General features: G+C 36.4%; 1 protein-coding gene across 2 annotated transcripts in view; it reads left to right on the plus strand.

Annotated features, from left to right (window-relative positions):
• LOC119573171 (pro-resilin-like) overlaps positions 1 to 10,810 on the plus strand; it is a 16,474-nt gene extending 5,664 nt beyond the window's left edge. Inside the window, exons 2-5 of one of the 2 annotated variants that reach the window (XM_037920240.1) lie at positions 6,296 to 6,754; positions 8,544 to 9,338; positions 9,442 to 9,623; positions 9,935 to 10,810. In XM_037920240.1, coding sequence (XP_037776168.1) covers positions 6,296 to 6,754; positions 8,544 to 9,338; positions 9,442 to 9,623; positions 9,935 to 10,271 — 1,773 coding nt within the window. In that variant the 3' untranslated portion in view covers positions 10,272 to 10,810. Of the gene's footprint in view, positions 1 to 6,292; positions 6,755 to 8,543; positions 9,339 to 9,441; positions 9,624 to 9,934 lie in introns of both variants that reach the window. The other variant, XM_037920239.1, reaches the window with a different exon arrangement.
• The last annotated feature ends 1,690 nt before the right edge of the window (positions 10,811 to 12,500 follow it).

The raw sequence follows: 12,500 nt of genomic DNA on the forward strand, positions 1-12,500 counted from the left end.
CCAAAGGAAAAACTCCGAGAGCCTTGGCTGAAGATTCGAGCCAAAAGTTCACGGTATTTTTCGCTGGTCTTATTGTGTCTTTGTTGCTTGTGGCTGCAGCGTAAATTTGTCGCCTTTTTTGGTCTACTCCAAGGGCTGATTGTTGCAACACCATGTTTTACAAAAGAAAGATGGTGTGTATGTGTATATGCTTTTGTATGTGTATATATATATGTGTGTGTGTGTGTGTGTGTGTGTACATATATATTGTATATAAATATGTACATATATATTGTATATAAATATGTACATATATATAATATATATAATTTATATATATATATATATATATATATATATATATATATATATATATATATATGTGTGTGTGTGTGTGTGTGTGTGTGTGTGTGTGTGTGTGTGTGTGTGTGTGTGTGTGTGTGTGTGTGTGTGTGTGTGATATATAGATATACAACATATATACATATATATATGTGTATATATATGTATGCATATATACACATATATATACAAATATGTATAGATAGATAGATAGATAGATAGATAGATAGATAGATAGATAGATATAGATATATATATGTATGTATATACATATATACATATGTACACACACACACATGCACATATGTGTGTGCGTGTGAGCTCCTACCTTTTCTTTTCCTTACCTTATATGATTTCTCAAAAGCGGAATGGAAACCGTTGTTCTGCTCTTGGAGGCTGCAGCGCATTCACGGTGAAGCAGAACGGCAAGATTTCTAGAACGGTTCCACGTGCGAAAACACGATTAGAGAGCCATTAATAGACAGGAGGCTGTGAATACATTGCATGAATTATAAATAATCGACCAGATAACTAGAACCTCGTCCGTGTGCTTGGCGCGGGGTGATTAAGAGAGAAAGCAGAACCATGTCATTACAACGAACGGCATTATCACTTCATATTAACTTGAAATGTTTTCTGCATATTTATCGGCAGATATTGAGTCATTGATGAAAAAGAGTTTGGCGACAGCTTGAATGTGAAGTGTATATATACAAGGAGATGGATTCGCCAATCATCTTGTCTCAATGTTACATTGCTAAAGAAAAGTTCTCAGTTCGTTTGATGCTACACAGTCTCACCCAGGTGGCCTTTGAAGAAGTTTCCATTAGGCAGATTTAAAAATGAAAGGCAAAATGATGGTGTAATTTCCGTAATAATCTCCGACTTTACTGTAATGCATGGAGCGATGCAGCCAATAACTCTCTTGCATGTTCACATTCAAGGCCGAAAAACAGAGAAATAACCGGCTGTCATCGGAGTCCCAGAAGTCAGCTAATACAGCGTATGTTATTACGCTTTACGCCACTCAACCCAAGTGGGACTTTCACCGCATGAAGACACTAATCCCCATATCCAATCCTACTCAAGGAGGTTTCCAATCAGAACGCTAAATCCAGCATTGCATTGTCAGGTCACCATTGTATGGCATTATCGGTGTGAGCTCGTGAAGGCCTTCCAAAGGGCTGGATGAGCCTTGCAAAACGTGAGGAAGATTTTAAGGTCAATCAAAGACCTTGTTCGAAAACTCGGTTAGTCTCACGTTGGGCTTCGATGGTTCCGACTAATCACTGTATTACGGAATAACTGCGTTTTGCTTTACGTGGTTTTGTGCAACTTTACTTTTTTACTATGGTTGCGAATAACCATAGTATATATATATATATATATATATATATATATATATATATATATATATATATATATATATATATATATATATATATATATGTGTGTGTGTGTGTGTGTGTGTGTGTGTGTGTGTGTGTGTGTGTGTGTGTGTGTGTGTGTGTGTGTGTGAATTTTCTGTCATTATTGTTATGAATTTAATTATCATTAGAATCAGGCTGACCACTACTATTGTTGCTGCTGTAGCATCTGCTGTCTTGTTGATATCATTATGTTAATATTAGCATCATTGTTGGCATTATTATAATTATCAGTATAAGTAAAACTATCGTTTTTATCATTATAATAATTATTATTACTATTGTTCTTCTTGTTATAATCATGATCATTATTGATATTATTGCTTTAGTTGTTGCTATTAAACTTTTACCATTATTACAGTTACTACTACTCATACTGGCATTAGTTGTTTTTATTATAGGTATTAGTATCACTAGTAGTATTAGCAATAATGGTTCTAACGTTACTAGATGTAGTAGTGATACTAATGATGAAAAAAATATATACAGCAATCGCGATATTTATATACTGTCGATTAATATTCGCACAGACAAATAACTAGGTCGTATGCCGCCACTGTGATTAACTTACCACAATCCCTTCCAAAGCAGCCGATCGCGACATGACAAGTGGCGGTCTTGCCCACGCAGGGCTCTGCCTCGACTCTGCCTCGACTCTGCCTTTCTTTACGACCTGGACTCACCTCCAGCACAAGACCGCTCTTTTGAGATAGTGATATATATACATACATACATACATATATATATATATATATATATATATATATATATATATATACATATATATATATATATATGTGTGTGTGTGTGTGTGTGTGTGTGTGTGTGTGTGTGTGTGTGTGTGTGTGTGTGTGTGTGTGTGTGTGCGTGTGAGTGTGTGTGTGTGTGTCTGTGTCTGTGTTTGTACACACACAGACACACACATACACACACACACACACACACACACACACACACACACACACACACACACACACATATATATATATATATATATATATATATATATATATATATATATATATATATATATATATATATATATATATGTACACTTTTTTTTCCTGATTTTCCTGACATCTTATGTAACGGAAGAGTTTCTGTGTCCGAGGGGCGCTCCTTCTGGCCACACGAGCGCCTCTTGACTCGGCCGTGATTGGCTCTGATGAGGGAAGGCAAAACGTGATCTAAAAAGACTCTCTCCAGAGGTGGACCGACCCTGTTATTTCAAGAAAGGCTGAGAAAATGAAAGTTCAAAAAGTATGCAAAAGATATTTCACTTGATATCATCTTCAAAGTAGTCGTCAGATGGTGAACTGAAATAAGTTTCGCAATAAGGATGGTCGTGGGATTGGTACTTTGTGGAAGGGCAGCTTCGTAGGAATTGTAGTAGACAGTGAAAACTGTCTGTGCTCTGTAGATGGTTGCCTCGCCTCTCCTCCCGTCTAAAGTAATGTATGCAGCAGATATAACTGCGTAAGTGTGTCATTAATTACAGGCCTTGAGTATAAGAACTGCGACAATTTCCGGAAACCAATAATTATTGCGAGTCCTTTTTGCATCATATGCTAACTAAGCCGCTCACTTGGGCCCCAGGCTGGCGATAATCACAGCACGATAAGATAACATCTGATTGTCGCTTGTTCGTGAATCAGGCATGTCTGTAAGTCCGTGCACGCATACACACACACATACACACATGTGTGTTTGTGTGTATACATATAAAATCACATACACACATACATATAGATATATGTTTATATATATACATTGTTATATATATATATATATATATATATATATATATATATTTATATATATATATATGAATGTATATGTATATATATAATTAGTATATATAAATATATATCTATATGTATGTATCTAAAACAATGTGTATATATAACTATATATATATATATATATATATATATATATATATATATATATATACAAATATATATACATAAATATAAATACAAATACATATATATATAACTATGTATAACTATATATATATATATATATATATATATATATATATATATATATATATATATATGTGTGTGTGTGTGTGTGTGTGTGTGTGTGTGTGTGTGTGTGTGTGTGTGTGTGTGTGTGTGTGTGTGTGCAATCGACACTCTTAATTAACACAGTAATAATTAGTTATCGCTTTATGGTTAGGTAATTAATTATGTATAATTTATAATCCGTCAAAGCAGCACAACCTGAACGCATTTACAGCAGTTCTAAGGAGAAGAAAGTGTATTCTCTCTACTAAGCCACACCATCGCTCTCGAACCGCCGCCAGACAACAGATGACTCGCGTAAATGGCTGTCATTGTACCTTTGCCGATGTTTGGTCTAGGAAAATAGATGTTGTGCGTGTCGAGGGAATGTCCGTGTTTTAATCATCTCAATGGAAAACAGTAGGCGTTGGATTTCCTCTATATTTGGATTTCTCTCAATACTTTGTTCCTATGCGGTTGCTACTGTTACTACTACTACTGCAACTACCGCTTCTGCTGTTACTACTACTACTGCAACTACCGCTTCTGCTGTTACTACTACTACTGCAACTACCGCTTCTGCTGTTACTACTACTACCACGACTACTATTACTACTGCTGCTACTGCTAGTACTAATACTACTATTGATGTTACTACTACTACCACTACTACTATTGCTGCTAGTACTACTACTACTACCACTACTGCTGCTACTGATACTACTACTGTTACTACTACTACTATTGCTACTAACATTGTTGTCATTATCATTTGAAATTCAGCGCGAAGTTGGTACTTAAAATGCTGTATAGTACATTATACAATTTTGTTTTCATATCATGTGAACATACTAGTACTTCCAATATGTATGCATACAATTAACATATACTGGTTACATAACCAAAAGTTTGGACAGTTTTGAAAGTACGGCTAAAGTTTCAGAAGCAGCAAGTTCGTCTTTCAATCTTCTTTGTTTTTACTTGAAAAAATATATATATTGCAGTTCCCGAAACACTGAATATAGTAAATTGTATATTGCAGGCTATTAATCACAAATGTTACATTGTATTCCACAGGTTACTCAATACAAACCTAAAGGTGGAAAAAATACACTAGTCCCCTAACAAACTATAACAGAAAACGAAATTACCGGCTGTTTCAATGAGATAGAGAAGAATCAAGTTTTCTATGACATGTAGCGGAGACTATGCTAAAATAGACGTCATTTGTATTTTTTGCATTTTTGAAGTATTTTATAACTTGAGATTGCGTTTTTTTAATGAACATACAGAAAATATTATTAATTATATATATATGTATATATTCACATATATATATGTGTGTATATATATGTATGTATATATAGATATATATATATATATATATATATATATATATATATGTATATATATATATGTATATATATATATATATATATATATATATATATATATATATATATATATATGTGTGTGTGTGTGTGTGTGTGTGTGTGTGTGTGTGTGTGTGTGTGTGTGTGTGTGTGTGTGTGTGTGTGTGTGTGTGTGTGTGTGTGTGTGTGTGTGTGTGTGTGTGTGTGTGCGTGTGTTTATCATCAGCAGCAGCGGCACAGCGTAAATCAAACCAGTGCAGGACGTAGGCTTCTCCCAATTTTTTCCAACTCTGTCGTTTTTGTTTCCAATTTTGCCCCTAAATTTCGTTATTTCATCACGCCATCTTGTCATTGGTGTTATGTTATCTATAGCCCAATCTGTTACTTTCTTTGTTCATCTATCGTCGTGTCTCCGACATATATGACTTGCCCATTGCCATTTTTTTCTTTTTGATGCTCCCAAGCACGTCAACCTTGTCTGTTCCATGATCCACGTCGCCCTCATCCGATCTCTTAGGCTCCCAGCATAAACTTTTCCATCTATCCCTAAGTACTTGTTAGTTTCATCTCCAGTAATTTGGTTGTAGTCCAGGGTTCTGATCCATAGGTCATAACTGGGAGGACGCATTGGTTAAAGACTTTTTTTAAACATAATAGCAAGGAGCCTCTTAGAATGCTACTGTGTCTGCTTAAGGCGTTCCAGCCTAGACTGATGCGTCGCTTAATTTCCTCTTCGCTAGATGTGTTTGTCTGTACGAGTTGTCCTATGTATATATACTTGTTCACTACCTCTAGCGCTTCACCTTGTACATGTACATGTTCGAATTGAATTCTACTGTTGAACATGATCTTAATCTTTTTCTTGTTCATCCTAAGTCCGACTTTCAGACTTTCTTTATTCAGATCGTTTATTAGTTGCTGCATTTCATTTGCAGATCCATTCACACACACACACACAAACACACACACACATACACACACACACACACACATACACACACATACACATACACACACACACACACACACACATACACATATCTGTTTATCTCTCTATATAATATGTAATGATTTGATATTTATGTTAAAGTAATAGCCGATGGCATTCTTAGTGTTTCTTTAATTAATTAGGTGATTAATGTATTCATTTTTTTCGGCACAGCAGCTTCTCCTGCTTACTTTGGCGGCGGCGTCGACGTGGACCCTAGGGGCCCTTGGAGACAAGTTACCTGGCGGAGACCATAGCGGCGGAGGCCCAGGAAGAGGGAACAGCAGACGCGGACAGACTTCAGGGACGGCCTCACAGAGTTACGGACTTCCTCATCAGGGCTTCTCCTCAGGGCGCAGCGGGCATGGGAGCGCCGGCGGTCCTGGCGCGGGGCTGTCCTCGTCCTATTCTCAGCCGTCTAATTCCCTCGGAAATGGAGGAGGTTCTAGCTACGATTTGCCCGACGAGATAACAGCCCCGGGCCAGTCCTACGGCGCTCCCTCGCAGCAGACACAGACGTACGGACAGCCCAGCAGGGGTCAGACCCAGACTGTAAGTCAGACATATAGCACACCACAACAGACACCGATTCTTTCACAGACATATGACGCACCCCAGTTCTCCAGGAACAGCCAGGTGGGTCGCCCAAAGGGGTCAGCTTCGCGCTTCAACTTATTTTACACATTATCATAGAATCATATAACTGCGTCTTAATAATTTTATTCAGTGATATTGTGCCTGAGCAATGTCCGGTGATATTACGCCGAAGGATACTTTTCTTTGCCATTTTCTTTTTTTTATCAGACACGATTCAAAGAGTGAATTGCTGCTCTTTATAAGAGCATTTATAAGACAAACTGATTAAAATGCAGTAATCTTTGGTATGTTTCAGTATTTCAGAAGCCTATGATAACAGCTTCATTAAATACGTGAAATAGGCTTATGAATAATCAATAGACACTAATTATCATCCAAAAGATCATGTAATGAATTATGCAGAGATTCATTCAGAATGTAAAATCATAACGATTAGACATCCGTTCCTAATTGGTTATGTAACACATGGAAATATAAGAATAAGTCTGGGTGCGAATCTTACATTATCCATCATTATATCCTACACCTACCGCAATACACGAATAGATTTATAAGCAGGTACTTATTTAAGAAAGGCATCAGTGAAAGGTGAGTGCTTAGAATGATCAACTGCTATCACTATATATATATATATATATATATATATATATATATATATATATATATATATATATATATATATATATTAAATCAGTGCAAGTGCACACACCAATCGCCGCATTCGAGTGCGTGAGTGCATCATTGCACACACGCATCGCGTATGTAAGCACATGCGCTGATTTGCATAATTTTAGGTAAATCGAACCTAGATACAATAAAGTTCCTTGGACAAGGAACTTTACCTCGAATGCCTACCTAGCCACTGGGTGGGCAAGCCAGCCCAAGTCCGTGCTGGTCTCAAGCCCGGATAAATAGAGAGAATGATTACCTAAAAAGGTAACACCGGCACTCTCCGTGGAAAGGAACTGGGGACCCTGCCACGTACTCACTCCAAGAGCATCACAACATGAAAACTACAATTAAGTATCATGCTGTGACCACGGCGGCTCAAACATGAACCTACCGTAAAAAAAAAAAAAAAAAAAAAAAAAAAAAAAAAAAAAAAAAAAAAAAAAAAAAAAAAAAAAAAAAAAAAAAAAAAAAAAAAATATATATATATATATATATATATATATATATATATATATATATATATATATATATATATATATATATATTACGGTAGGTTCATGTTCGAGCCGCCGTGGTCACAGCATGATACTTAATTGTAGTTTTCATGTTGTGATACTCTTAGAGTGAGTTCGTGGTAGGGTCCCCAGTTTCTTGTCCAAGGAACTTCATCGTATCTAGGTTCGATTTACCTAAAATTAATATATACATATATACATATATATATATATATATATATATATATATATATATATATATATATATATATATATATATAATTTCTCTTTCTGTCTCCTTTTCGTCATAATAAAACATGCGTCTGTAGGCCTATAAAACATGAATGTATCACATTGTATTTTATAAAGAGTAGTTTGCATGTTTATAATGTACTTTTTGTGAGTCTGTAAAATCTTGAAATGTTCTCGCTTTTCTTAGCATGCGTGTCCAAGGGATTTTCCAATTTATTCTATTTTTCTCTATACTGTGTTACTTTCGTCTCAAGATAGCTTAGACATTATAGACCTTTTCATGGTAAAATAAAATGCCCAATAAGGTCATGTGACTCTAAGTCAATGTAGCAATATCTTCGTTAAATGTAAGACATCTAAAAGGCATGTTACAGGCAGCGTATTTGAAAATAAGATTCTTTTCCTGTCAGAGTCCTTCTCAGACTTATGCGGCTCCTCAGCAACAGCCCTCACAAACCTATGGCACACCTAGCAGGCAGGAGCAGCCTTCTCAGAGTTATGGCATTCCACAGCAAGAAAAACCATCGCAGAGCTATGGACCTCCCCAGCAACAGCAGCCATCACAGAGCTATGGGACTCCCCAGCAACAACAGCCATCACAGAGCTATGGGACTCCCCAGAAACAGCAGCCATCACAGAGCTATGGGACTCCTCAGCAACAGCAGCCATCACAGAGCTATGGGACTCCCCAGAAACAGCAACCATCACAGAACTATAGAACTCCTCAGCAACAGCAACCATCACAGAACTATGGGACTCCCCAGCAACAACAGCCATCACAGAGCTATGGAGCCCCAGAACAGCCCTCTCAGGATTACAGAACACCACAGCAGCAGCAACCTTCTCAAAGTTATGGAGCTCCTGAGCAGCCGTCCCAGAATTATGGTGCTCCCCAGCAATCTCAAAATGGTTATGGACAAAGACAAAATGCGAACAGGTTAGGTGCCAGACAAAATAACAACGGAGGAAACAGATATGGAAGCCGCCAAAACAACGGTGGGGGAAATGGTCTTGGAGGTAAGCAGAACAGAGACAGCAACAATGGTTATGGACACCAGCAGAATAGAGGCAGCGGTGGATATGGGGGCCAGCAGAATGGAGGCGACAGTGGATATGGAGGCCAGCAGAATGGAGGTAACACTGGGTATGGAGATCAACCAAATACCGGCGGCGGAAATGGATACGGAGAACAGCAGCATATGAAGGTAATAATTCCTACTTGTTGTACTTTGATATCATAATCCAAACAAAGTGATGGTTCTGAACTTCTCTTTTCTCCTGCGCAACTCAGAATTTACCTGCTTTCAGGGGATGCCATACGGTTTTGACTACGCCGTCAACGACCAGTATACCGGCACTGATTTCTCACAGTCAGAGTCATCTGACGGAAACGTAGTGACCGGGGAGTACCGGGTTCTCTTGCCCGACGGAAGGACGCAGATCGTCACTTATACCGCCGACCATGAGAACGGTTTTGTTGCAGATGTTAGGTATGGAGGTGTTGAGGCACATAAACAATGTAAGAAATCGAATTATACCTTGTAATATGCGGGTTTATTGGATTGGTCCAACATAAACTTCTTGATCACTTATTTTCGCATATATATATATATATATATATATATATATATATATATATATATATATATATATATATGTATATATATATATATATATATATATATATATATATATATATATATATATATATATCACACACACACTCCTACTATACTTTCGATTCTTTTATTCATTATTTGAACTGTGAATTAAAATTTTCCCTTTCCACTTGATATTTTAGGTATGAGGGCGAAGCTCAGTACCCTCTGGGAAATAATGGCGGTGGCTACGGAGGGCAGCAAGACAGTGGCTACGGAGGGCAGCAGGGTAATAATAATGGGTACGGAGGGCAACAAAGTGGTGGTAACAGTTACGGAGGACAACAGGGTAACAATAATGCATATGGTGGGCAACAGAGCGACAACAGTGGATATGGAGGACAACAGAATAATAACAACGGGTATGGAGGGCAGGAAAATAAAGATGACAGCAGCGGTTATGGAGGACAACAGCATACTGGTGGGAGCATCTTTGGTGGCAGCACGGGTCAGGGCTCAGGGTATGGCAGGAAGAAGTAGCAATGATTCCGTTATAAAACCGTTAAATTGAAGTATGTCAATGATACAAAAAAAGTTGTTAGACTTGAAAATTCAGGAAAAATTCAGGTGCTTTGTATTTACAATCGGTTTATTTATGGGCCATTGCTATAAATCATTTACTACATTTTCCAAGCCAAAATCCGTCATTTGTCTCATCTAGTGTGAAACAATGTTGTAGGTGTGTTTCTGTGTGATGTAAAGCCAATAGATATAGTGCCAATTAGTTAGTAGATATGTATAAAAAAAAAAAACCTTGCCATAGCTTTAAGGCAAACACAGTTAACACCAACTGTTGCCTTAAAATCCATGTGAATGTCAGTTGATGTTCATAAGCAGCCTGTGGAACAGGTTTTGTCTCTGAGGTGAATACTTTAGATTAAGAAGATAGAAAAGTTTTTATTTTTGTGCAGATTCATATGCCTGTAGTAATATATTTATAGTAACAGAATTATATTAATATAAAGATTTACATTATTTTTGTAAAACAAAACCAATTAAAATATATAATATGCATTTACTATTGTCCATTTTTTATATTTCCTTCGTGGCGATGATAACACTCAGTCTTTGCATTCCATTCTTGAAATAAGATATATTAGTGGCACAATTTCTGTTTTAACAATCACTGCAAGAACACCCTACCTTAAGCTATACTATTCAATTTAATGGAGTTTATCAGAAGTTCTAAACATCAGTGTACACACGAATGGAAATGGATAAATTAGATACATGAATTATAAATATGGATAATATAAATATGCAACTAGAAAGATAAGGATAAGTCCGATATGCGAAGCTTATCCTCGCCCGGGTTATGCCCATGAGGGGAGCCCGGCCTGTGTCGACTAATGCCGACCCGCTCACACTAGAAAGGTATTTTAAGCAGTTAGATAATGTATACAATATGTAAATATATACGTGTCTGTGTGCATATAAATAAATAAATAAATAAATAAATATATATATATATACATATATATATATATATATATATATATATATATATATATATATATATATATATATATATATATATATATATATATATATATAACACACACCCATTCATCTATACGCACATATATATGTTTATGTACCTAAGGATAAGTCTGATATGCGAAGCTTAGCCTCGCCCGGTTTATGCTCATGAGAGGAGCCCGGCCTGTGTCGACTAATGCCGACTCGTCACTTTATATACCTATTTATTCATACTATATGAGATTAAAAGTTGTACACATGCAGGGAAGGCGGGGATTTGTCTTAGGGCCTTTGCGTTTTCTCTGGAGGCTTGCGTCAATATCATAGAAACTTATTGAAGGAGATACTCGGGTAAGGTGCGACTGCTGAGTATATGCTCATCTAAATCTGCCCGTTTCTTATTCTTATTCTTATTCTTATTCTTATTCTTATTCTTATTCTTATTCCTCTTCCTCTTCTTCTTCTTCTTCCTCTTCTTCTTCTTCTTCTTCTTCTTCTTCTTCTTCTTCTTCTTCTTCTTCTTCTTCTTCTTCTTCTTCTACTCTTCTTCTTCTTCTTCTTCTTCTTTATTATTATTATTTTTACTCCCAGCGTTCATTACTGGTGATAAAATGTAGTGTCGAAAATGCATTATGGCAAACAAACAAAAATGCATTTTAGAATTTACAATTTAAAATAATCTTGAAACGATGGAGAACTACATTCACATCCGGAGTGTGTAGTAAGTATATTCATATTTCTTGCGAATTAATCTCTCACAATATAATTAATACCTTTTGAATTATAGTAAACAGTAAATAGTATTTATCTGAGCATTTAGCTATAGGGCTTCGTGTTCTGGTATATTCTGTTCATTTGCAAGAGCATTTCCACAAATATTGAGGAAATGGTCAGTTATATGCAATGCACACGAAAGATAAGGTGAAACAGATAACAACAAATACTATACTTTTACTATTTTGTCTTAAAAATCTGGCGGTTGTTCTAATCTCAAACTTAATAGGCCTACTCATATCTAGAATAGCGCTGAACATTGCACGATTACTCACTCAGATTTATATATATATATATATATATATATATATATATATATATATATGTATGTATATGTGTGTGTGTGTGTGTGTGTGTGTGTGTGTGTGTGTGTGTGTGTGTGTGTGTGTGTGTGTGTGTGTGTGTGTGTGTGTGTGTGTGTGTGTGTGTGTGTGTGTGTGTGTGTGTGTGTGTGTG

Source organism: Penaeus monodon, chromosome 5 (genome assembly GCF_015228065.2).
Source record: "Penaeus monodon isolate SGIC_2016 chromosome 5, NSTDA_Pmon_1, whole genome shotgun sequence".
In the NCBI taxonomy this organism is placed as follows: domain Eukaryota; kingdom Metazoa; phylum Arthropoda; class Malacostraca; order Decapoda; family Penaeidae; genus Penaeus; species Penaeus monodon.